Source organism: Leptonotus elevatus, chromosome 9 (genome assembly GCF_054856555.1).
Source record: "Leptonotus elevatus isolate MCC_2025b chromosome 9, RoL_Lele_1.0, whole genome shotgun sequence".
Classification (NCBI taxonomy): Eukaryota; Metazoa; Chordata; class Actinopteri; order Syngnathiformes; family Syngnathidae; genus Leptonotus; species Leptonotus elevatus.
In genome coordinates, this window is record NC_141247.1 from 24,850,336 (window position 1) to 24,877,105 (window position 26,770).

Sequence of the window (26,770 nt, forward strand, 5' to 3'; positions counted from 1 at the left end):
GCACTTAAGGAGAAGAACAGTACAGATACCAACATTCAGATTTCAATATGATACCATAAGCTAATTCTGTAGCAGAGGTGGCAAATCCAAGTCCAGGAAGTGAAAACCCTGCCACAGTTTGGCTTTAGCTCCTAATGCTAGCTAGCTAGCTCCTTAGCAGATAACAAGCACCGTGGCTGCTAGCTAGCTAGGTAGCTCGCTCGCTCACTAGCAGGTAAAAAAGCACCATGGGAGCTAGCTAGCTAACAAGCACTTGAGGCTAAAGCCAAACTAATTTCACTTTCTGGACTTGGATTTGGCATCTCTGTTTTGTAGCAGTACTCTATGCTAGCTCCTGTTAGGGCAGCTAGCTTAATGCTAACACTTAAAAAGCATCTCTGGCAAATTCAGGTCCAGGAAGTAAAAACCCTGCCACAGTTTGGCTTTAGCTCCTAATGCTAGCTAGCTTGCTCCCTAGCAGGTAAACAAGCAACTTGGGAGCTAGCTAGCTAATTAGTACTTGAGGCTGAAGCCAAACTGTGGCAGGAATTTCACTTTCTGGACCTGGATTTGGCACCTCTGCTCTGTAGCAGTACTTTATTTTAGCTCCTGTTAGGGTAGCTAGCGTAATGCTAACATTTATGGAAGTAAAAACCCTGTCGTAGTTTGGCTTTAGCTTCTAGTGCTAGCTAGCTAGCTCCCTGGCAGGTAACGAGCACCATGGCTGCTAGCTATCTAGCTAGCTCGCTCCCTAGCAGGTAAACAAGCACCGTGGGAGCTAGCTAGCTAACTAGCACTTGAGGCAAAAGCCAAACTGTGGCAGGAATTTTACTTTCTGGACCTGGATTTGGCACCTCTATCAAAGCGGTTTGCCCCGACGCTGAACTTTTGCAAAAAGTTGACGCGGTCTCCCGCTAACCTCTTTATGTCAGCTCCCGTGTGTGACATCGGCAAAATTGTCCGAGTGCGTTCTTATCAAAGGCCTGCCACTCAGCGGGCCAGCCGGGCTGCTCATTGAGCCAAGTGCTGATGTGTTGTGTACCGAGCACCCAAAAATGAAAATAAAAATGAAAATGACAAGTCTCAGTAAAATAACACTCCAATGACGACAGTATCATTGTCCTGGTAGCACACTGGCATAGTGGTTAGGTTTTCTGCCCTCAATCAAGAAATCTGCATTTGAATCTCGTCATATAAAATAACAATAACTCTGCATTAGTGTATTAAAGCTTTTAAAAAAAAAAAAAATTATGACTGCTTTTTTCGTCCTCATAACCGACGTGACGAGATCGGCCATCTCATCGTTATTTCTTCTACACAAAAGCTGTGCTCATCTCAAATCCAAAGCATTGAAACGGCGCAGGTGCTAGCTAGCTCCCCTGGTGCTCATTTACCTGCTAGGGTGCTAGCTAGCATCAGGGGCTAAAGCCAAACTGTGGCAGGGTTTTTACTTTCTGGTGCTAGCTAGCTAGCTCCCTAGCTAGCTCCCATGGTGCTGGTTTACCTGCTAGGGAGCTAGCTTAGCTAGCATCAGGGGCTAAAGCCAAACTGTGGCAGGGTTTTTACTTGCCACCTCTGTCGTATGCTCGCCAAAAAACGTCCTGCTTGACGCGTCAACTCTTTCACGTCTCTTTCCACAAGTGTGTAACGTTTCTATTTATAGACGATAAAGGGTATTTTTCCTCTCCTCTCATAGATATTCAAGAGTGTTACGAGGTGACCTTGCAGCTGAATGCGCAACAAAGTGCACTGAAGGAAGAAGACGAAAACGAGAAGGAAGCGTGGGAGGTACATTTGCCGCCACTTGGAACAAAACACGCCCCGACGTTTACATCTGTTGCCACATGTGGCTGCCGTGCGCTACCTGCGCCTCTCGAGCCCAGTGGGACAGGAAGGCGGCGTCGCACTGGGCCGTTTGCTTGTCGTTATGAAGTCAGCCAGTCCTTTCATTAAGTTGGTGTATTTTTAGTTTGGTACACACACGCCAACAAGAAAAGAGTTGTGTCCTTAAAGAAGAAGACTGCACGTTGCCCAGATATTTGGCAGAATCCGTCCTCCTATTTGGTGTGAAAGCATCACCAATTAGCTTTTTTTGTTTAAAGTCATTTAACGAGCTTCATTTAGACAAAAGTAGCGCTCTGACACCATCTTGTGGCATCTTGGGACCTAGGAAATATATGGAAGTCAATTGAGGAGTTTTATTTGGACAAAACTAGTGCTTTGTCGCCATCTTGTGGCATCTTGGTACCATGGAACTATTTTGAAGTGAATTGAGGCGTTTCATTGAAACAAAAGTCACAATTTATCATTAAAAAGCTTCATTTAAACACAGTTAGCACTTTGCAACCATTTTGTGGAACTACATTGAAATGAATTGAAGATCTTCACACAGCAGTTCTTTGCGGCCATCTTGTGACATGTTGAACAATGTTGAGGTCAACTGAGGAGTTTCATTAAGACAACGTTAGTGCTTTTCTGCCATCTTGTGGCATTTTGGTGCCGAGGAACTGTGATGAAGTGAGTTTTTGGGAAATCAACATTTTAGTGTCATTGCACAAGATTTTCAATTCCTCCAAGAAAAATAATTCATCTGGACAAAAGTGGTGCTGTGCCGCCATGTTTTGGCAATTGTAAACGTTCTCTCGCTCAAAGTCAGCGAGGGAGATAAGGAAACGTATTTGGACCAATGAGAACGAAGCATGAATTGAATTTGACGTCCTGTGCACCGGATTGTTTGCGGCTGAATCCTCGCGCGGCCCCTCGCAGCTCAAGCGCAAATCGGGCTTTTACGATGATCATGTCAAGGTGACGGCGGGCGGCGGGCGGCGGGCGGCGGGCGGCGAACGGCGTGACGACCCACACATCAAACTTGAGTCTGACGTCATTCTTGCGTGCTTCTCCCAGTCAATCACTTAATGGCAATATGTTGTTTGACTTTCATGTGCTAAGTCGCTCATGGATTATGTTCAGTGTTGTTGTTTGTTTTTCTGCATCGCACTGGAAAGTCCAAATTCAATGAAAAGGAAAAACGTCGACAGCTTCAGAAAGATGGAATGGTTTAATTTAGTTGTTGTGGCTTTCGGTTTTGTCCTAACAAATAATGTCTCTTTGATTCTGTTTTCATGTCCAGCTATTTTTCTACACTAAAAAACCCCACAAACTATCCATTGGTTCATTGGCTCACAAACCAAGTTGGTTGGTCAGAGCCACTGATCTGAATATATGACTGGATAGCCGATAGGCTAGGAGTTTTGAAGCCGTGTGGCGGCCATATTGCTCCTCCCAAAAACAAACGATTACTCGACGATTAAAAAATTGATAATCAATTATTTGTCGATTCATCGATTAATTTCGACACATCTTAAGTTGTGTTTGTTAAAAACAGATGGGAAGAGGGCCTTGAAAAAATAATCTCATATTAAATGGCAATCTTAAAGGAGTTTAAAAAAAGTCTTAATTAGATTATCTTCAAAAATGTTTGATCCCCGCTGTAGCCAATCAGCGACCACGTGTGCGGCTCATTTTTTCCGTCTCAGTCATCTGCTTGCGATTGGAACCATGTCAACCACACAAAAACGCAAAGTGCGCCTTCATTCTGCCTCGCTAAGCTTTTTTTTTTTTCTTCTCCCGGCTTCCTTGTGATCCGCCCTGTTTGTCGTCTAATTTGCTGCATCCAACGAAGCCATCCCTCGCTCCACCAGCTCGGCCCCTGGATCCCATCTGCATGCGGGGACCCGAGCGGCGTGAGGCTGATAAGAAGGGCTGCAGCAGTGCTGGTGGGATGACGGAGAGCGAGCGAGCGAGCGAGAGAGAGAGAGAGCGATAGATAGAGAGAGCGGGATGCTTAATGGACACCCGGCGAGGAGCTCATCAGTATTCCGGCAGTGTCGTCACCTGGGTGGAGGATGGGAGGGAAAGCCAATGAGTCTGCACATTCCTTGCTGTGCTACAAAGAGAGGCAAATCGCAACATCAGGCCTTTTTCCCGCCTCAAATTGAGGCAGAGGCGCTACAAGGGTTGCAAAGGGGGGGGAAAAAAGCCATTATGGGCTTTTATCAATGGCAACATGAGGACACAACGCACGTTCAGTCTCGCTTCTGCCATCTAGTGGAACAGCATTTGATTGTTCTGAGTCTGACTGGCATTATACGTCACTGGCATAGATGGATAGATACCAGTTCAACCAGCAACTAAAGGCCAAGACGTATATGGATTTCTGGAGGCAGATGCCGATTCTGGTATTTTGGCAGAATAAACGATTTAATCAGCTGATAAAAAAAAAAAAAAGGAAAAAAATGAAAGCAGAACATTTAACTGTTTTACAATACAGTACTTTGTCCTTTAGTATTTTTCTAACTTTACAAGTGGAAGAAAAAGCTGCAAAAATCAGCCAATTAATAAATAAATGTACACACAAGCACACAAATTGAAACACCAAAAGTGGTCATGCTGTGAACACTTCCAAAATCCACCTTCAACTCTCACGCCAACAAGTATGACCCCAGGGGCCACTTGGCTTTCCCCCTAAACACTGCCCCCTGCTGTACTTGAAGGAGAATTGTGGCTAATTCTTGCCTTAATGAACCCAAGCAATGTCAATTCATTTGCTGCATCTCATCACTATGGGGAGCCACGTTTTCTTTCCCCCTTGCTATAGCACTGAAGAAAATGAAAAGTTGGATGAACTTAAGACATCTTCAAAAATGGTTTGTTTCATCATTCAAACCCGGTTTGTGTGAAAAATGTTCAGGTTAAACTGAAAGGATTAATTTAGTAATAAAGCCAACCTTCCATCCAGCCATTATATTAACCGCTTCTCCTGATTTTTTTTTAATTTTGCACCTCTTGGAAAAAACCCGGTTTGTGTCAAATACTCGTGTGCTATTCGTCATTTTGTGTGACTCCCAGCAAGGAAGCTAACATGTTTAGTTCCCCAAATTCTGACCAAAAAAACTTTATTGATGTACTAGTTGTGATGTTAAATCACAGTTGACTTGTCTTGTCTAAGAAACCGGAGCAAGCGGAGGAGGAGGAGGAGGAAGAGGAGGAAGGCGTTTCCCGCGTCCGAGTGACGTGCAGACGAAGTGATCACAAGGTGGAGCGAGTGTGTGGCCTGGTGACTCGATCGCATGTCGAAGCGCCAAAGGTGAGTTGCACGCTTAATATCTTTTTTTTTTAATGATGATGATGATGATGATGATGGTTCCCCTCTTGTGGAGCTTAAATAATCACTGAATGAAATGTAATGTAACTGGGTTAAAATGTGACAAATGGGATAAACTGGGCCGTTTGACACGTTGGCCTTAAAAAAAAAAATCTGAAAAGCTGTTTAATAATGTCCAAATTTTACACCAATATTTTCCCTTTTACTGCAAACGAATCTCGGCTCCAAAAATGGGTTGTCAGGCTTCTTTGACTATTAGTAAGCTGTATCAGCCCTGAAAAGTCTCAAGTTACGGTGGCTTGAACTTTTTATTTCCACTTCAGTTGTATTTAACTTTTAAGTTCAGTACATTTACATGAAATCTTGTAGAACTGTTGTTTTGCGTTCTTTTTCAAAAATTTGTTTAGGTACACTTTTTCTGTAGCTTATAATATATGCATGCCATTTTATTTCAATCATTATTTCAGTATAGCCCCCCCCCACCCCTGTGTCTACATGTTAATGTTAAAACTGTTTAAAATGTGTTTAAAAGTAGTGAATCTACTTTTTAAGAGTAAAACATCCGCTTATTTTTTGATAAAATAGGAGCCTACCTACACTACTGTTTTAAATAATTTCGTCTTGAATTATATTCAATTAAATTATTAATAATTTGAGTTAACAATCTTACAAATTTAATTTAATTTAATCATTAACAAATACACGAATGTTCTAAAAGTTTGCAATTTGCATTTTTAATCAGTAGCACTGTAACTACATTAATTATTAAAACTTTTAAAAGGAGCATGATTACTATTTAACTGTCAGAACAAACAATTTTACCCAAAAATACACAAAAAGCTATTTTACAATTCTTAAAATGATTAATAATTGTGTAATTAAATATTTAGTTGAAGAATTGCAATGCCTTATTATTATTATTATTATTATTAAAATGACGTCTTTCTAAAAAGACACAAATATTAGTAAACTGTTTTACTTTCCAGAACAATTTTACAGAAAATACACAAACATGAGTAAAATAAACAATTACATTTTTATATGAAATCATTGCTTAAATAATTATATGAATGATCAAAGAATAACATTTAAAAATGAGCTTGCCTTATTATTGTACGACAAAATACACTTATGTCTCATTTTGTTGTTGTAGTTTAAAAAAAGCCCCGCCCAAATGGCTTCTGGTTCCATTTGTTAGAATTTTGTTGTTTTATAGCACCAAAGACATGATGAGGATGGAGAGTTTTTTTTTTTTTTCTTTTCCCGGTTCGTGGCGTTAAACAGCAACACCGCACGTGACTCATCGCACATTGTACACGCTCGCATTCCTCGATGGATGCGCTTGATAGTGAGGTGCTGGATTTGTGTGCGTGCGTGTGCGTGTGTGAGTGTGAGTGTGACTCCCTCTATCGCATGAAGGAGGGAGTGGAGGATGAGGAGGCAGTGAATGGGAGGCAGGGATGTAGTGGGGGAGGCTGCAAAGTGAGAGAGGGAGAGAGAGATGCAGTGCGGTGCTGAACGGCCAGCCGGCGTTGCCATGGAAACCACATTCCTCCCCCGCCTGCATCCCTACTGACTGCTCTGCCTCTCGATCTGGCTCTCTGCTTCCCTCTCGTTCCTCTTTCTTTCTTTTTTTGTAATTATTATTTTTTTTAATTTTGTGCTTATTTGTGAGAAGCTTCACCTTTCCACGCCCCGCACCTCATCAGGTTATTTGCGCCAACCTTCACCTTTCGAATACCCCCCCCCCCCCAAAAAAATGCACAGAACAGAGTTTGTTCTTCTGCCTTGTCGTGCACCGACGGGCACATTTTGTTTTCTCGGCGTCTCGTCTATTTTCTTCTCTCTATTTTTACTCCCCCCTCCCTCCATCCCGCCCTCCCCTTCCCGCTTGTGTTGAGCAGCATGCTTCACTGATGCCCCCTCTAGTCATCGCCATTCTGCCCACACACAGCCCCCCCCCCCCCCCCCCAACCTCACTTATGGTGACTTTTAGCGTGTTTACTAGGGTTGAAGGGGTCGGAAGGGGTTTTGGCTCGTTGTAGTTTCTGGTTGAATTTCCATGAAAAGTTAAACAGGAATTTTGCAGTTTGACCAACAAGCCAATTGAAATGGCGGTGAAATGTGGGTTCAGAGTTGCAAATTTTGGTGTGAAGTGAACCGAAACGGACTGCACGGTGGAAACGGGCTATTAATAGGCGTCGTGTCAGCGAACAGCTGCTCCATGACATGTACGTACAGCAGCAAACATCTGTGGCTAAAGCAGTGGTTCTTTACCGAGGTTCGATCGAACACCAAGGGGTTCGGTGATGTGCGCAATATGAATTCTCATGTATAACGGAATGTGTGTGGTGTGTGGGGAAAAAAGGAAAAAGAGAAAAAAGAGAAGAGAAAAAGAGAAAAAAGAAAAAAGGAATGTGTGTGGTGTTCCACAGGGCTCAGTTTTGGGGCCTCTGTTGTTTTCATTGTATCTGCTGCCCCTGGGTTCCACCTTAAGAAATCAGCGCTGGTTGTTTGAAAAGTGCTTTTGAGTTGAGTAATGGAAGTGAGTTGCAGTTCAAACTCAGAACATCAGAACTGCGAGGCAGTCATGCTAACCAGTACAGCGCCGCGCTGCCAGTTCATGGCACCATACCCACCGTACCTGACCAATAAGAGGAAAGTGCAATATGACATGGTCTGCTGTGGATTTTTTTTTCAGCATACAAAGCTAAACCAAACCAGGCCAGAAGTTTACTGATTGGTAGCAGGGCAAGCTTTAGTTTTTTTTGGGTGTAGCGGCTTCTTCCGCAGAGAGAAGTGACGATTGCGTTGGGCTGTCCTGCTTGCGACACCTCCTCAGACGCACATTTACAGCTTGGCAAGACGTGTGAAGACTTCTCTAAGAAAACCGTCAGTTGGACCCTTTTACTATCCGCCTGAGCCGTATCCAAAGCCCTTTCGGCATTGAGCCCATATTCTTCATATTCACTTGAAGGTCCAGGTACTAGTATGGCCTTTGTTCTCACAAGTAAGACAAAACTAAAATGACGAGAGTGCTTGTAGGATAAGTAGAATCACTGTCTTACGAATATTAAAGTACGCAATTAAAACTTAGTAAGTAAACTCTAAGTAAGTATTCTGCAGCACTAGTAACACTACTAGGTCTAGTAGGTGTCACACACTAGTAGCCTCCTGATCAAAGATATAAAAACATAATCTACAAATAACTTAATGAAAAGCAGTCTGAGCATTTTGTTCTACTTATTTGGTCAATTTATTAAATGTATAAGATAAAAAAAAACATGTTTACATTTCCGTCACTCTATTCAATAACGGGACATTATTTCAAATTGAACATAAATCCAGTATGATTCACTTGAACGAGAGAAACTTGCCAGTCTTGCATCCTCAACCCTCTCCCCGCTTCCCACTTTTTTTTTTTTCCTGCACACGTCCGGGCTGCAAGTGAGCTGCCCCTTTAAGCCCCCCTCACTACCGACTTGCCTTATAAGGTGTGGCATCCGGTCAGGTGACAAAGGAGTAGTCACATGGCTTGTCATAGAAATGCCTCCAAATGACTCAATGCAAAGGTCTGCGCCGGTGGTTGAGAGAGAGAGAGAGGGGGGGGGCATGGGGGGGGGGGGGGTGTTGTAGCAATGCTTATTACGATACCCGTGCATGCATGCGTGTGCGTACGTACGCGCGCGCACGTGCGGTCCAGGTGGGTTTATGTAATACGGCAAGCTGACGCCGAGCGGATTGCGCGGCGCTTTGCCCGCCAGGCAGCGAGCGCAGAAAGAGAAGGAGAAACGTCTCGGTTGAAGAGTGGCCAGATAATTCCGTCCGCCTCGTGCCATAAATCACACGGCAAAGTCTTTTTTCCCTCCACATCAGAGGTCAGCGCTTTCATTTTGCCAAAATAAATCACAGAGCGCTTGCCACCCCGCCGCATCCCCAATCCGAGATGTTTAATTGGACACGGCAGTCATCAAGGTTTGTCTTCACAAAAAAAGAAAGAAAAAAAAAAAGAGGAAGGACTGCAGGCTTGCAGATTGTGCAGGAAACGCTCGTGAGGTGACGGCTGTGCACATTTCTCAAACCTGCTATGAGTCACACGGGACGATTTTCAACATAAAAGTTAGTGTTGTTCCGATACCGGGATCGGGAGAGGAGCCGATATTGCATGAAAACAGTGGTATCGGCAAGTACTAACAAGTAACATGCAGATACCATTATTTACAACTCTAATATAGGACTTTTGATGCAGCATTTTGCGACATTCACTGACAGAGATGGCAAATTCAGGTGCAGAAAGTAAAAACCCTGCCACAGTTTGTGCTTTAGCCACTTGTGCTAGCCTCCTAGCAGGTAAACAAGCACCCGGGGAGCTGGCTCGGGAGCTATAGCTAGATAGCACCTGGGGCTAAAGCAAAATTGTGGCAGGCTAGCTAGCGCCCTAGTAGTTAAACAAGCACCCGGGGAGCTAGCTAGGGAGCTAGCTAGCTAGCACCTGGGGCTAAAGCCAAACTGTGGCAGGCTAGCTAGCGCCCTAGTAGGTAAACAAGCACCCGGGAAGCTAGCTAGGGAGCTAAAGCCAAACTGTGGCAGTGTTTCTACTTTCTTGACCTGGATTTGCCACCTCTGTTCACTGATGGGTGACGTGTTCACTGCACGCTGAGCCAAGACGCTCTGAATCAATAACAGGGCAGCTTTTTCATGTTGGAAAAACTAGCTATCGGTATGGTATTGGGATCGGCCGATACTGCAAAACTGGATATCGGAATCGGTATAGCGACACTAATAAAAGTGTGCTATCGTTCTATGCGTACGTATGCATGGACGTCAAATCCAATTGTGACGGACACGCTGGGCAAGGTTTCAATTCTCTTAGCTAGCCAGCTAACTAGCGTCTTCTTGCTGCCATTCATGAAAACAGTCATTCTCACCTGCTGGGCCGCAGACAGGTGGTAAAACAAATTACTGGGGGTCCTCAGTTCACAATGGCACTCACATATTAGCACCTTGTTTTGACAAAAAAATTTTTTTTACCTTAAACATCTCCCTAGAATTAAAAACAAGTTTAACCCTGCTTAATTTAAAAGACAAGAATCAATTTATTTTTTATTTCTTATAATGAAACATTTCAAGCTATTATGACTCATGACTACATACATAAGAGCATCGAACCTTCCAGATCCAGGCCAAGGCTGCTTCCAGTGTCGCAACATGTGCTCGCTCATGCGTGCCGTGATCAATATGCTTACATCTTGCTCTCAAGCCGCTTTGCAAGCCACGCCCCAGCAGCCCTCTGATTGGCTGCTTGTGGCTTGCCGCGGTGCAAATCCACACATTCGAGTCTTGATTTTTAGTTGCACTCTCGCTACTTGGTAAACCTGTGCAGGTTGGAGACGAGTGAGAGAATATCGTGAAAAGCGAGGTGAAGCTACTCTTGCTTGTCATGAAGTGTGGCGAAGCCTGCTGCGAGTCGCATTGCACGTCCTGCTCGCTGAAGGCACGAAGCTGACACATGACTGGAAAAACAGGACTTTGCAAACTTTTTGCCAACAAGGTTGAATTTAGTTTCAGAAAAAAAAGGCGGATTCTTTAAAAAGGATTGTTTGGTTGGGATTAAAAAGTACAAATCTGACGAGGATAAAAGTCGGAATATTCGGCTATATTTAATGATGGAAAAAATATAAATAATTAAATAAATAAATCATATAAATAAATAAATATGAACATATAATTCTTTATTCTGGATAAGATGTATTTATTGATATTTTGGGAAAATAATAAATAATAATTCTAACACCAATATAGCATAATTACCACATGTACCGTTAAATGACGGTGGAGATAGAGACACCCTTTTTTTTTTTTGTTGAAATTTGACAATTTGAGAATAAAGTTGTAGGCAGTGTTCTTTTTTTATGAATAGAAGTCGTAAATCTTAACAAGAAAAAAAGGATATTTTTTTCACAATAGGAAAATCCATGTTGAAGTGAGTTGAGGAACTTCATTTAGACAAATGTAGTACTTTGGTGCCAAGTCACAAAGTTGAAGGGTTCAGTGTCTTACTTAAGGACACTTCAACATGGTCACAAGTAGGGCTGTGCAATTAATTGAAATTAAATTATCTCCACAATTACAAAATAATTGTTAAAAAAAAAAGTTGTTTAAATGTATGCATTTTTTTCTTTTTTTAAATAACTTATTTAATAAATTTTGTTTAATCCAAAAGGAACTTGCATAATTATAGTGTTTCAATTTTTTTTATTTGTCTTAATATTTTAATTTAATTTTATTTTTTTACAAGAAAATGTTTAACCTTTTTTTCTTTTCTTGTTTTGTACCAAAAAATCATCCTAGTGCACAGTGCTGCACTCCAACTGTTTTTAAAATTGGTCTTAATATTTTTAAATGTGTAAACATTTTCTTGTTTTATAACAATTAAACAAAAAAAAAACAATTGTTTGAATAATCGTGATTTCAGTTATTGCCAAAATAATCGTGATTAATATTTTTTCCATAATCGAGCAGCCCTAGTCACAAGGTTAGAGGCTCGAACCCACCACCTCCGGGTTGGGAGACGACCACTCTACCACTGAGCCATGCCGACCTAGTCGTGCTTGGCCACCATCGTGCGGTATCATGGTACCAAGGAATCGTGTTGAAGTGAGTTCAGGAGATTCACTTCGACAAAAGCATTTGTTTTGTTGCCATCTTTTGGAACGTAGGTACGAAGTGACTATAATGAAGTGAATTTAGGAGCTTCATTTAGGCTCAAGTATTATTAGATAATTATGTTCACATTCTATTAATAATGCATACATGCGGTGTTTTAATGGTGACGTTACCTCTCTTTCACACACACACAAAAAAAGAAGAAGCACCATTTGTGTCACTATGCGTTGTGTGTATGTGATCAATTCACGAGTGCTTCACCAGCAGTCTCATTGCATTACTGCAAAAAACAAAACAAACAACCGGCTGGCTGGCCAAGATTCTCGAGCAAGTGCATCTCTTTCTGCTCACACACATATAAACACACACACACACTCCGTCCGTCCGTCTATTTCAGAGCCCAAGCGTGTAATCTTGTTGCTTTGCTACACGTGTGTTGATGTCATCACTGTAAAGGGAAGATATGCCAACACCCCCCCCACCCCCACTTGACTGCGTTTCTTCGGGAATACTCCATTTTGGCTCACATTTGACCCAATCCTGCGCGCAAACCTTTCTAGGCGATTTCATAGCAGCAGTGCAGTTTTGCATCTTAGGGTTAGTAGTAATGCAAATTAATTGAGAGCATACCAAATGAGCTCCACCAGATCTATTTTTGTGGCCCACTGAAGCAAATAAAGTTTGTCATATTGCTTGCTAAATGGATTTATTCGTTTCATTTTTGCAGAAAAAAATTCATTTTTTTACATCTTTTTTTCCAGGCAAAAACATTTTTTTCTCCATGGAATCCATTCTTAAATTAAAAAAAAATTGTTGTGTACTTTAAACCTCCACAAAATTGCGGTTTATTGTACTCTATATCACAGATTTTTATGTGATTGGTTGGTTGTTATAATATACAGGCAAGTCCCAATTTTGAGTTGCATGCTTTAAGTGTAGTACCACCTTGCACCACAACATAACGGGCAGCACTGAGCTCTCCCGGAGGTAGATGCAGTCTAATTAAGTGCAAGAAAAAGAGGCAAAGGTGTTGGTCATATATGTTTGCTTATGATTGCTATGAAAATAATTGTTTTCCCGACCGTGGATCTGGTTTAAAAAATAATAAATAAACACGCACACACACTAATCTTTCCTCTCCAAGAACGATCAAAAAGACAGTCCAAGAAAATTGACTTGATTGTGGAATATTTCCACGAGATTTTCGCAAAGTTTCCGTGGGAATTTATGAGAGTTAACTGGGAATTGATGGTTATAATGGTGATGGAAAGGTATCATCTGCAAGCATAAATATCAACAATTCATTTTGTCATACACACATTCAAGCAAAAAATAAAGAAATAAAAACATTTAAAAGCATTGTATTTCAACAAATAGATTTGTAAGTAGAACATGATCAACATTTACAAATTATATTGTTTTGTTGAAGAACACAAACAAGTTAAATACTCACTCTCCCTGGCCCAATTAATTAAAAAAAAAATAACAAAATACTTCCCCATTCAGAAATACCAACCAGGTACCATTCAAGGTTGAAAAGAAGGTTGAAAAAAAAGTTGCAAGTTTAAAAACAAGAAAGAAAATCACCTTGCTCGGCTCTACATTTTCACTAAACCCTTCAGAAGTCGAATTGTTTTCATCAGTATTATGAAAACTGTATTTGCCCCAACTAAATGAACCGTTGCATAGTGTTTGGGTCAGATTTGGAATGTGGAAAGTTTCGTCCTTTATCAACTTGAGAATGATGCAGCCCTGCGTGCGTTTACATAGGTGAGCCTTTTTCAGGCACAGCGGTGACGTTAAGGTGCGCCTGTCCCTTTAAGAGCAGTTAGCGGATGGCTCTCTGCTGCTGCTGCTACTGCTGATGAGGATGGCGGCACTTGCAGCTGATTGGCTGAGGCCGCGGGGGAGGGAGGGCGGTGGCGCTTTGAGGGCGAGAGGGATGCTGCTACGTAGTTGAACCTCCCCCACCTCCCTCTCTCTCTCTCTCTCTCTCTCTCTCTCTCTCTCTCTCTCTCTCTCTCTCTCTCTCTCTCTCTCTCTCTCTCTCTCTCTCTCTCTCTCTCTCTCTCTCTCTCTCTCTCTCTCTCTCGTCACAATCTCCTCCCTTGCTCGCTCGCATCCTCGGAATAATCCACATCTAGGGCAAGCTGGCTGAGAGGCGATCACAGCTCAGCTCCTCTCTGCAGCCTGGGAGAAGAAGAAGAGGCGGCACTAACCCGTTTCAACGCAGGGGGAAAAAAGCCGAGCAAATTTTGAGCGCACCGGAAGACACGCAGAACCGACGAGCCAGATTTTTCCGTTGGAGGACACCGTTTATTTATACATATTGTTTATATAGCTATATATATTTGTACACACGCTTATAGATATTTATATATAGATTCAATTATCCTTGTACATATCCGTATTTGTGCTTGTCTGTTTATATTAATATTTTTATATGTCTTTGTGTGTGTGTAAATATATATAATGTATAAGCAAAACATATATATCCATATATATGTCCATATATATGAATTTATATGCGCATCACTGTGAACCAAGAGGATTCTTATCCGATCGGGGCTGGCCTCTGATTGTGATCGTATACAATATTTTGACTATTTGATCTTCTACGTCAAGAGGACAAAGACGCCGTGCCCATTTTGTATTTTTCTTTTGCTGTTGCTGCATCCCGTCTCGCTTTCCATCTCCATTCCCCCCCACCCCCCACCCCACCACCCACCCCCCCTTTCGCTTCGCATCCGAGAAGCCCAGAGCGACGGGATTTGACAAAAGAGGGCGGGAAAAAATCTCTCCAATTCCTGTGATTAGTGCGCCTTTCCGCTGGCATCTGCGCTTCGTTTAGTCCATCGCGGCGCCGTGTGACATCAGCCCAGCGTCCGCCCCGCCAGCATGCACAAACACCACCACTGCTGCAAGTGCCCAGAATGTTATGAGGTGACCCGCATGGCGGCCCTGCGCAGGATGGACGCCCCGGCCTACGGAGGAGACTGGCAGGCCGAGCCCTACGGATACCCGCCCGGGTACGGAGGAGGCCAAACCTTACCCGCTCCGGCCTCGGGGGGAGGAGGCAACATGGGTGGAGGAGGAGGAGGAGGTGGCGGCGGCGGCGGAGGAGGAGGTGGCGGCGGCGGAGGAGGAGGAGGAGGAGGAGGAGGAGGAGGAGGAGGGGGCACCTTAGGGAGAAGTAAGGGCAAGATGATGTCTGGCGGCGGGCCTGGAGGCCCCAATCCAAAGGGCCAATCCAAAGGGGGGCCCAAAGTCAATGGCAACAACTCAAGTGGACAAGGAGGATGGTGGCCCGAGTGCACCTGCACCAATCGGGAGTGGTATGACCAGGTAAGATGCGGCCTTATGCTAGGGTTTTAGGCTAGCCCTTCTTCAAACCAGGCCAGATAAGATTGAAGGTTTCTTTGGGCCTTGGCTTAGAAATTGGTTCTGATGCGGAATCGGGAGTATTTCTGATGTGGTTTCATTAACAATCTTCAGATCTCGACTAGCTAAGATGGAGGTTTACTTTGTATCTTTATGTAGGGAAGGGTTCTAGCCCTTTTCAAATGTGGACTAGGTCAAATGAGTTTGTATGTTTGGACTTTGAGGTAGGAAATGATACTGGTTCATGTTTGTCCTCCTCAGATCTAGGATGACTAAGATTGAGGGTTTCTTCGGACCTTGGCGTAGGGAATGCTTCTGGTACCAATTTACCCGTAAACTGAGTTGGGTTCGTGGTAGGACATGGTTCTGATACAAAATCATGATCTCTCTTCCAAGATATATTAGTTTCTTCAGGTCTTGGTGTAGGGAATAGTTCTGATAACAATTCGTTAACCCTCTTCAAATCTTGATTAGCGAAGATTGAGGAATTCTTTGGACCCTGTTTTAGGAAAAGATTCTACTACCAATTCGTTAACCCACTTCAAATCTAGATGAGCTAAAACTGAGGGTTTCTTTGGACCTTGTCGTAGGGAATGGTTCTGATACCCGTTCATGAACCCTTTTCAGATCCAGATGAGCTAAGATCGAGGATTTCTTTGGGCCTTGATGGGGAAATTGTTCTGATACACTTTTATTAACCCACATCATTCTCGGCGGCTCTAAACATGACTGCTTGATTCCGTTTATTTCAGCTCGACCTTGCACATTTCATTTGCATTCAATCGTGAATCTATTACTATCAACCCTGTCGTAAGCCACCACGATTGTAGTCCTACTAGTTTGTCATCTCTCAGCCTTCCCATTGACTGCGACGGTGGTAGGCAGCAATGTGGGAAGGACAGAACAGGACTGATCCAGTTTGAGTGCACACATGAAGATCATGTTTGTGCATTTGATGACTAATGCTTATAGATTGAAGAACACGCCTTGGCTTCTGTGCTGATGGTGAAGGTGTCGTAGGCCCCAAAAAGAAAATGGTGCATTTGTGTCAGGAATGTCGTTATGTAAAGATGTCTCATCACAAGCTGAGAAAGGGAAAGACTCGACTGTCGCCTCGTGTTCTCGGCTTGATGGGATGATGAAATGCCTTCGCTTGCGCTCGTGTCGATGGACTCCATTTTATACAGCAAGGGATCCCGATCTGGTGAACGCGTCCTCTGCAATGTTGGCGCCTGGAAGCGCAGATTATGAATGAACGCGCCGCGTTACATGCGTTCCATTTTGGGTCCGAGTGTATTTACATGAATGGCATTACAGTTGAGGGGAGGTGGGCGGGGGGTTGGGGGGGGGGGGGAATAAAAAAAAAAAAAGAAGGGAAAAAAAAGAGCCGAAGCTGCCTCGGAAGCGTTAATTAAGCAAGGTGCATGTATGTGAGCTCAAGTGGGGGGAAGGGCCGCGCTTGTTGAGCATGAGATTCAAGGAACGGCTTCTTGCCATGCACGAGTATGTGGCAACGTAGAGTGGAGCCGCCGCATCGTCGGCTATTTTTTTTTTTTTTTGTGTGTGTGTCCTACGCCGCATTTTAAGCCGTGCGCGCTCGGCAGTAGGAGCAGGGAGGTGAGAAGATGAAGAAGAAGCAGCAGCAGCAGCAGCAGCAGCACAGGGGCAAAATGGAGGCTGAGTTTTTCCAATGATGCCCCTGAGCAGAGACGCAGCCTGGATAGAGATAAGGAAATGCGGTGCCTTTGCCCCTCTCCCCGTCTGTACTCTGCGTTCATTTCACACAATCGCCACAATTTGCTATTATGTAAGCAATTACTGTCACTTCAGTCTTCTGTATTGCTGTCATCCATTGCGCATTTAAAGCTGACAATATCAAATATATTCTCATAGACAAATCTTTATCCTTGTGGTCATAAACATCCACTATCAAATTACACATTCAAAAAAACGATACAGCAAATACCCGTACGGCAAAAAAAGCTCACTTTGTCTGTGCGAAATTCGACATCAACAAACTTTTAGACAGAGAGCAATATCCGGAATTCGTTTTTTTCCGAGTCAAACGTGAATAACAGATACGCAACGTCGTCACTTTTTGCTTTTCACGTGTATTGGCTTTCTCATTGCAGATATTCACAATTCAGTTGTAGGCATACATTTGTGGATTCCAGATATCTGTAACTCCACTTTCAGGTGCATTCCTCATTTAAGTCCCCGATCAAGTTTCTTCGGGCAAATCCTTAACTAATGCTCATAAACATACAAGGAGTTGTAGCCATTTTGGAAACCTTTTAGGCAATAAGCCTACCCAACGATCTTGCAATACCCATTTAAAAATGACCCTATCAAAAATATTCTATTAGCCAAAACCTTATCTTGGTGTCACCGGGTAGATTCTCCCTATTCTAAAGCCCATGCAGCAAATAGCCATATGTGACATTCCATGAGGATACAAGTCAAGCACATTGGAATAAACATGCTGGAATTGTGTGGCGATAGAGGGTTGGAAGTGAGAGAAATAAGCCAATAAAGGCAGGCGGTGTGGCGAGGGGGAGGCGTTGGCGGCGGTGGTAGGGGGTGTTGGATTACATAAGAGGAGGGAGTCGGTTGTGCTGTCAGAAGAGGAAGAAGGCCTCTCCCACAGCGTGGACGAGCATCTGTCCCTCCATCCCTTCAAACCAAGCCAACCGTGTACGAGCGAGATGAACCCGCCCCGGCAAACTGCGAGGAAGGACCCCCCCCCCCCTTCCTCTTCCATGGCTAACCTATACCAAGCCTGGGAAGCGGGCTAGAAATCAAACACGGCCAAGCACGTCGAGTGCGTTTTGGCTTTCGTAAAAAGTCGTGCGGCGGATGCGGCAGCAGGCAACCTCGCATCGTCACTCCAAACCTTTTGAGCAAGACCTTGACGTTGTTGCGGTCCGTCGTTTATATATCAAATGCCTCTATTTCGTCCCTCCCGAACGCCAGGTGGCGCTGCTGAAAACAGCGCTGAAATCCCCCCACGCGCATGCGTCACTCGAGAAAGAATTCCTAAAAGGACATGTCCATGGTTCCGGCTGACGTGATCCTCAAGATCCTCATTTGTCGCTTGCACAGTTTTTGAAATAACAGGAAAAGTGTACTTTCTAATTTGTCACTCGCGCTTTAAAGTTTACTGTAAAACTGACATACCGGAAGTCCGCTAGCTTGATGCTAATATATAATACGAAACAACAGGCTCATGGAAATTAGGATAGATAACAGTAAGTGTAAACCTTTCAAAAGCTGCTACTTGAATGCACATGACTCGGCATTTCTTACCATTAAAGAGAATTAAACATGTTAAACTGTTAAAAATTTCAACCGAACGATATAGCAACAAAAGTCCACTAGCTTGATGCTAACATATCATATAAAACGGAAATGAGCTCAGAGTAGATATTACGGTAATTACAAACCTTCAAACAACTGCCTCGGAGCAGCAACACATACAAACACAGCATACCACATTGTTATTTATTATTTTCTTTTTTTTGCCGTATCCCTATCTTGTTTGAAACAAAAATTTTGGCTAGCAACGCAAGGCAAAAAAATCGACGCTACGTAACTCAATTAACCTAAAGCTGGGCCACTCATTAATCAAGGTAGTGAGCGTACAAAAAAAAGTAAGCCTACAAGGCAATGCAAATTGGTGTTAAAAAAACAAAACAAAACAGAGAAACAGAGAAATGCCAACAACCTCCAAGAAAATCAAAGCTGCGTTTAAGAGACGGTCCTAATTACAATACAGGTTTTATGGCTACAGTTGATTGTGACGCAGCAAACCCGCTCGCTGTAATTAATATAAGGGAATGAAGCCCGTAAAAGATGGAGCATATTTGGCTGTGTTCTGGATTAAAATCAAAGCAGGATATCCAGAGGTTGCCAAGAATAAATAAATACATCAATGAAATTTAAAAGCAAAAGCGCAGAATTCCTTGCTTGTATTTCCATTTGTTAAGCAGCATTTTCTGCAATGAGCAGAACAAATTTACAGTCGTCTCGACGTGAGTAACAAACGTTGGTGGTCATGATCTCCGTTACCCCAAGATTATTATTTTTTTAATCCCAATTTTCAAACATGCATATAAAGAAAACACAGACTTGGTTAATAAAGTAAATGTGTGAAGACAAAACATATAAAACAACAAACACAACGTTAAAGCAACATAAGAAAGTTTCACAGTGTTTCACCCAATCATGAGCTACACGTTTGCACACACATGTTCGAAAAGGAGTCGGAAGAAGCATAAACTTCTCAGGTCCGACCCCTTTTAACATCTGTTGCACAATAAATAGTAGGTATGTGTAGTAAACAAAAAAAAACTGCTAATATACAGCTAATATATCTTGATTATTAATAACAAAGGTTATCATAGTAATTATTGATAGTGAACACATTCAACAGTGTGCAAATATTGTCATACTTTTACATATATTTATTTTTTCTTTATCAATAGCAACAAATCTAATAATACAATAATAATAATAATAACATCAAAAATTTTTACTTTTTATTGAAAAGCACTTCTTCCTCCCTATACCTTTCAAAAATGTTGATTTTATATTTCATTTTTAAACTGGTCTATGTTTGGATATTGTTGTAAATCAGGACTCAGCCTGTTCCAGATGTTCACTCCACATACAGATGTTCTCGAATACTTTTTCTTTAAGTTATGAATTCCCCTCAAACCATAACCTCGCCGTCTCTCTGAAAACATATTTTCAATATTGCCCGGCAGTAAATGATGTTTAGCTTTATACACCAATTGTACAGTATTGAATTCCACGAGATCAAAGAATTTGACAGTTTTAGATTGTCGAAACAGCGTATTGGTGTGGTGGAGATATTCTACATTATGGACTGCTTCTTGTAGCTCTTTTTATTTTATTTTTTTTGCAACAGAAACAGAGGTTGTAATGATGTCTTGTAAGCGTTTCCCCTAACTTCTGAACAATAATTTAAATAAGGCAATACTAGAGAGCAGAACAGAATGTGTCATGATTTCTGGTTGGGAAAATGTTTGACTTTTGCTTTTAGAAAGTTTGGATCCAACATATTCAATGTGTGGTTTCCAGCAGATTTTGTTACCGCCAGGAATTTAATCTCATTTACGCTTTTCTATATCTACACCTTTAATTTGCAATCTTGCGCAGTTCCCTATTTAAACATGACCAAACACAACAAAATGTTATTTGTTTAAATTGATTGATAACTTGTTTTTATTTGACTGGCTAATTTAAACAACTACATTCAGCAAATTAGTTTTATGATTGTATTCCTTTTTTTTTTCCTATTTGTTCCAATGTCTGCCCATAAAAACATGGCTTTACATGAAAGCGGTTTGTGGTTGGGCCTATTTGAATGTAAATTTGCGACTCCATCGGCAGCTTCAGTCAGAAATCTCCCCCCGTCCCCCCCCCCCCCCCCCCCGCGGCCGCCAATCTGTCTTTGTGCAACGCAGTAGCTATGATTGCCTCGAAACATTCATGAGATTTCACTTTATTTATAACCAGCCGGGCTCATTCTCTCCTCCAAAATCCTCTTTTTGTTTATTACGGTTTTTTCACGTGGCTTGCTTTGCCATGAATTCGCAGGCACGGTGGGCGTTCCGTGTCCAACACTCCCATAGGTGATTACCACTTGAAAAGTCCGGAGGCCTTGATCAGAAACGCTCGCGTAAGCGCCCGGCGCGTGCCCGCGCGTCTTCCGCCGTCACATTGAGTTATCGGTGTCACTGGCGCGTGCATCCGTCTGATGGGATTTTGTCCGCACTGATGCGATTTGCCCTTCCTTGTAACAGCGTCCGCGGCTAGTAACGCACACGCTCGCCGTCCGCTATATGTGCCAACATCTAGCGCTTGCCGCCATCTTGAAAATTGCCATTTGAAATTGGCTTTGCTTCTTCTCTTTTCTTCTTTTTTTTTTGTAGTAGCAACACTTGATACGACAGGTTGTGCTGTAATATGGACGTATGAGTTGTTGGGATCCGACATTTTTACTATCAATGACATGTATGAGGCGAGTGAGTTAGTGACCTACTGTTTTTTTTTTTTAAAGCATTCCCCCTCCCCACACATTGATGTGTGAGCAAAAATTGGAGATGTAAATGGTGGCAGAAAATTCACTTCTGTGAGCTTAATGCAAAGACACAACGGCAAACATTACAACCTGCGTTATTTTAGTTGTGGAATTTTCATTTTGAGTTTTGTTTTTTAAATTTAGTTAGTTTTAATTCGTTTTCAGGGTGGTTCTGTTAGTTTTTATTAGTTTTAGTTTTTAAAAAAATGCTTAGTTTTAGTTAGTTTCAGTATTAACTTTCTTTTTTTTAATGTGTTTTAATTTTGCGCAATATTTAATAAACACCATCATGTTTAATAAATATTGCGCACAAGCAGAGGTGGCAAATCCAGGACCAGAAAGTAAAAACCTAACGCCAGGTGCTAGCTAGCTCCCATGGTGCTCGTTTACCTGCTAGGCAGCTAGCTAGCTAGCATAAATGGCTAAAGCCAAACTGTGGCAGGGTTTTTATTCTCTGGGCACAAGTAATGTAAATGCAAAAAACGAAAACTAATACTGAAACTAACTAAAACATTTAAAAAGCATAATGAAAACTAGCAACCACCCTGAAAACTAATTAAAACTAACTTAAATTAAAAAAAACAAAATAAAAACGAACTAAAATGAAGATTCCAAAACTATAAAAACCCTGCTAGCAGTTGAAGTTTAAAACTGATAAATCAAACGACACACTATATTTAAACACCACAATGTTCCCTCAAGCGTATAACTCCATAACTGAATTGGAAAAAACGAAATTAGCATTAATGTTACAGGAATTCTGACCCTTCAAATGCATACATACAAACAATTATGCTCTCCCTGTTAACTGTTGCTATTCGGGACTAAATACGTTTAGCAAGTTAGTTAGTCAGAGTGTGGTTTCAATTTAAATGGGCCCTACTATTTGAAGAAATATGGTATTTTGTTTGAATTTCTAATAAAGACACACACACACACACACACACACACACACACACACACACACACACACACACACACACAGATGCCCGGCAGAGACCTCGAGCTAAAACCGAATTGTTCCAGACCCACGAGACTCTAAAGAAAAGCGTCTGAATGATGGGGAGGCAAATGCACTGTGAAACAAGGGAGACAAGACACGCTGCAATATTTATTTGCACTTTGACAAAGCTTTGCTTTTTGCGTATTGTAAGCGAGCCGGTGACTAAGAAGAAGAAAAAAAAAAAACAAGTCAGACGTACAGTACGTGGTCGGCGCCGCTATTACGTGAGCGAGATGGCCGCTGACCCGAGCGGCGTTTAACTCCCACGTCGCACCTCTGCAGCGGAGGTGGCTTTGCGGCGAAAAAGGCAGGAGTCCCGTGGCTGCGACGCGATGTTCTGTTTGCTCACGAGTACAAGGATGTGAAGTTGCACACACAAAAAAAGACTCGACTACTGAGCCGACTTCTGCACCTTGCGTTACGTTTGGGGTCAAATTGACAGCAGGACAATTAACCTAAAAGTCATCAATCACCCTGAAATGTGATGACTTTTTCAAATGACAATATTTTAAACGGTTTCAAAGATTTTAGATTATAAATGTATAACTTTCAGGAAAAACGCACCTGTTGGTCTTTGAAGAGTTATGGGGGAATCTCGAAACGGTAACAGGGTCAAATTCGTCTATATTTGTGGTCATGGGGCAGTTTGAACTCTTTGATTTATCGTTCTACTAGTGCACCTTAGTTGTTCCACTAGTGCGCAATAGCGGAAACCAATCGTTGGGGGGGGGGGGGGGGGAGTCTGTACTGGTGCACAAAAAATGTCAGACAGTAATGAAAGGCAACGGTCGAAAAATTAATAAATAGACACAGTTGTTCTACTTTTCTGCCATCCTCATTCTACTAGTATGTGAAAGTCAAAAGTGGAAACAAACGTCGTTAGTTAAGACAGTTGTTTTTTTTTCGTGCGCTTAGTTGGTCTACTATTGTGCCTTACTCATTGTAATGAAAGTTAGTAGTGGGAAAAGAATGTCACTACTAAGACATGTCTATAAGTCATGGTCTTATTAGTGAAGACAAAAAGCAAACTAGTGCATACTCTTGCCACTAGTAGGATATGGAATAAATGCTTTCTGTGATCATATGGTGCCCCCCCCCAACCCCCGCCCCCCCCCCCCCCCCCATCCTGCTAGAAAAAAGAAGAAAGGAGGGAGGGCACTGTTGTTTGTTTGCTTGCCTGCTTTGTTTGATGTTTTTTTTTATTTTTTTTTATTTTTTTTGCTGATCACAGTAGCGACTGGCCTAGAAAAATGACAGTAGGCCGGCCGGACTCCTGAATCAGCGATGGAGGCGGCAGGAATACTAGCTGCACACGAGGGACTTTGCGTGCAGTTGTGGGGCAGCGTTAAATAAAATGTGGCTATTAATTAAACGAAATTCAAAGAATTCGGCAATAAAAAAATAAAAAAGAGAGAGAGAGATGTACACAATTGGCCTCATCTGAAGAACTTGACCTCCACGCAATTCTCAGATTTGTCAGTGAAAGATTATCCGGAGCAAGATCATCTTGTGTTCTTCGTTTAATTTTTTTTTAAGTAAGCTATAACCATAAAAAAACGAATTTCTTTGTTCCACTTAGAGTTAACAAAGGCCCAATTGTCAGCTGCCTCTAAAAGATTATCTTTAACGATTATCCTGTGGTGTGAGGTTTGTTAACAGCCCCCCCCCCCCCACCCTCGAATTGAATTCAACCAATCAGCGTCATTATGACAGCCACCAATTAAGAAGCAAAATTCATTTTCTTCTTCTTGGCATTTTCTGAATTTCCTGTGGCACCGCGTTGACGTCGGCGATGCGATCGTGTGCTCAAGCGCACCGCACACGATAAGAGCAGCCGATTATGTCTTTTCCTCAGATTGGCTTGAGATGTTAAGAGTGGCTCGGCGTTGCGTTCCAGCGCTCCAAACTGCAAGGTAACATCCCCCCACACGTTAGCAAGGGCTGCTGCGCAGATCACAATCGATACGAGTGGAGAGCTCCTGAAGCTTTCTGACTCCTCTTCATTTCTGTGGGGGTGTGTGGGTGCTTTCGGAGCTGCTTGTGCTTTTATTTCCTTTCATCCGGCCATTTTATCAGCTCCTATTGCGGAACATCAAGAAGGAAACATCTTCACGTCGCAGCTTCTGCTTCATTCCAAACAAACTTTGCCCCCCCCCCCCCCTAACAATTAGGCCTTAACGATTCATCAAGTCACATCATGTTATCGAAATAGAAATCGCAAATCCTTCCTTCCTTTTCTCGGTCTCTCCTTCGGTCTCTTGAGGCCTCCCTGATTTTATGTTTTTTGGATTTGTCGGGGTCTGGATGTTTCTTGGGTTGGGGAGGAGTTCTGGTGGGTGGTGTCTGGTCGGTGCTGGATTTCACCTTCCTTGGTTTTCTTTGGTCCTTCCTCGGGTCTCCTGACGGCGGTGTTCGGTTTAGGTGAACGGTATGAGATTTTTTCTAATAGGTTTTTTGGTGAGCTAACAAATACACGCACGCACGCACGCACGCACATACACATACTCACCCACACACACACAAAAAAATAAATGAAATAATAATAATATATATATATATATATATATAAAAATATATATATATAAAAAAATAAAAAATAAAGAGCAATGATGATGACATTTCCGAATGAACAATACTGAGCTCTTTATAAAAAAAAGAAAAAAAAGAAAAAAAAAAAAGAAATCGCAAATGCTATTTTGGGGAAAAAAAACATAACATGAGAGGTACATTTCTCGTATTCATGCTTTGGCAAGCGAGCATTCAGCAGTTTAGCATCCGAACTGGAAGGGTTCTATTTTTAATGCTGTCACATGCACCTGTGACAAGTAAAAGAATGAAAGAAGAAAGAGCTTTTAATGCCCCGTCGCACAAATGTGCTTACTTGCGTTCTGTCAGCGCTCTGGAGTATTTTGCCTCCTATTTTTTTTTTTTTTTAAATTATGGACCTAAAATGTTGAAATCTCTTTGATGACCCGATGTTAATAGTTGAACAAAAATTCCCCTGAAAAGTGAGAATTTCTCTATCCATCCATCCATCCATCCATCCATCCATCCATCCATCCATCCATCCATCCATCCATCCATCCATCCATCCATCCATCCAACAAATGGCAGTGAAAACATGCCCTGAGCGAACGGGTCCGACTCGGGAATGTCTGAACTTATGCTTGCAATTTCCCCCGCTGCATTTTTCATGTCTTGCTGCAAGTGTACAGCGCATGACACACATTTCAACGTTGGCCGTCAACTCATGCATCCATCTTTAATTCAATGTAGCATGCGCAGCGTGCTATTCTGGTTCAAGAGCATCGGCTCGGATGGGACCAACATGTACTTATTTTGGGGTAAATATTTGTTGCTTGAGTGAAGGTTGGTGAATGTGTGTGTGTGTGCGTGTTTGTCAGAAAAAGGACATTTGGCGCGGCTGTTTTGAGTGCCATCTCTGTCTAATGCATTATCCAAGCAGCCCTTCAGCCATTTGGTCCGGCCTCTCATTTGTGTGTGTGTTTCAGTTTTCTTCCTTTCTGTCATCTTCCTCCTCCTCGTCCCCCTCCTCCATTTTTAATGCTCGGTCTGGATTCGGAGAAGAATCGGCTGCCGCGGCAACGCCTCGGTGTGATTGCTACGCTTTATAATATATGCATGTCGGGGTATGGCGCTTTTACACAGATGTGTGTGGTTTTAGCGAGAAACGCATTTTTTTTTTTATCCTGTAGTTTTGGTTGGATGTACTTGTAGCAATTTAGGAGAACATGTAGGATGCAGTCAACCATGGTTTATTGGGAATGAGGGGAGGCGGCTTGCACCGTAAACCCAACCAATGCAAATCCACAGTATAGATTCAAAATGGCTTTACTCTTCTCTCACAAAACGTGAAACTTTTTTAAAATGTTCCTTTTCACCTGTTCCCACGACAAACATTCGTCGATCACACGGTCCTGCAAATGAGATGCACAGCGCGCCTGCTTCAAGCATTTCATTGTCATTTCCAATTGAAGTTTGCTGTAAAACTGACACATGAAACAAAATGCAATTAACTCATTCGCTCCCGGCTGCTTTACTGGATTTTGACTGAATTTGCAAGGCCCACAGAATATTGTGTTCTATTGCTATGAAAACATGGAACCTACCAACAGAAAGATTAGAGTCTCTTCTTTCATCTGAAAAAAAAAGTACATTTGTATCTGTTTCCGTTTTGCAGCAATTAGCATTAGAATATAGCTCAGTTTCATCATTATTCACAAATCTATTTAGAGTAATTGAGGTTTTTTTTCAATATAGCCCTGGTTCATTTCCTATGCTCTGCTGCCACCTGCTGGCCGTTTTTGTAATAACTACCATTTCTTCAACCGTTCTCTGCAGTTGAGAGGCTGCATCAAAGCCTTCTGTATGCTAGCATAACCCCCCCATAAAAAAACCCCACATATAAATATGTCTTTAGGGACACTTAAAACATCTAAAATAGAACGCA

General features: G+C 42.3%; 1 protein-coding gene across 16 annotated transcripts in view; it reads left to right on the forward strand.

The window, feature by feature from the left end:
- Window positions 1–26,770, forward strand: part of dlg3 (discs, large homolog 3 (Drosophila)) — an 84,085-nt gene that overhangs the window by 5,628 nt on the left and 51,687 nt on the right. For 15 of the 16 annotated variants that reach the window (XM_086085409.1, XM_086085416.1, XM_086085411.1 and 12 more), the window contains exon 1: window positions 13,950–15,154. In XM_086085409.1, the coding sequence (XP_085941535.1) occupies window positions 14,708–15,154 (447 nt within the window). In that variant the 5' untranslated portion in view covers window positions 13,950–14,707. Of the gene's footprint in view, window positions 1–1,675; window positions 1,768–4,987; window positions 5,126–13,949; window positions 15,155–26,770 lie in introns of those variants that run through there. The other variant, XM_086085414.1, reaches the window with a different exon arrangement.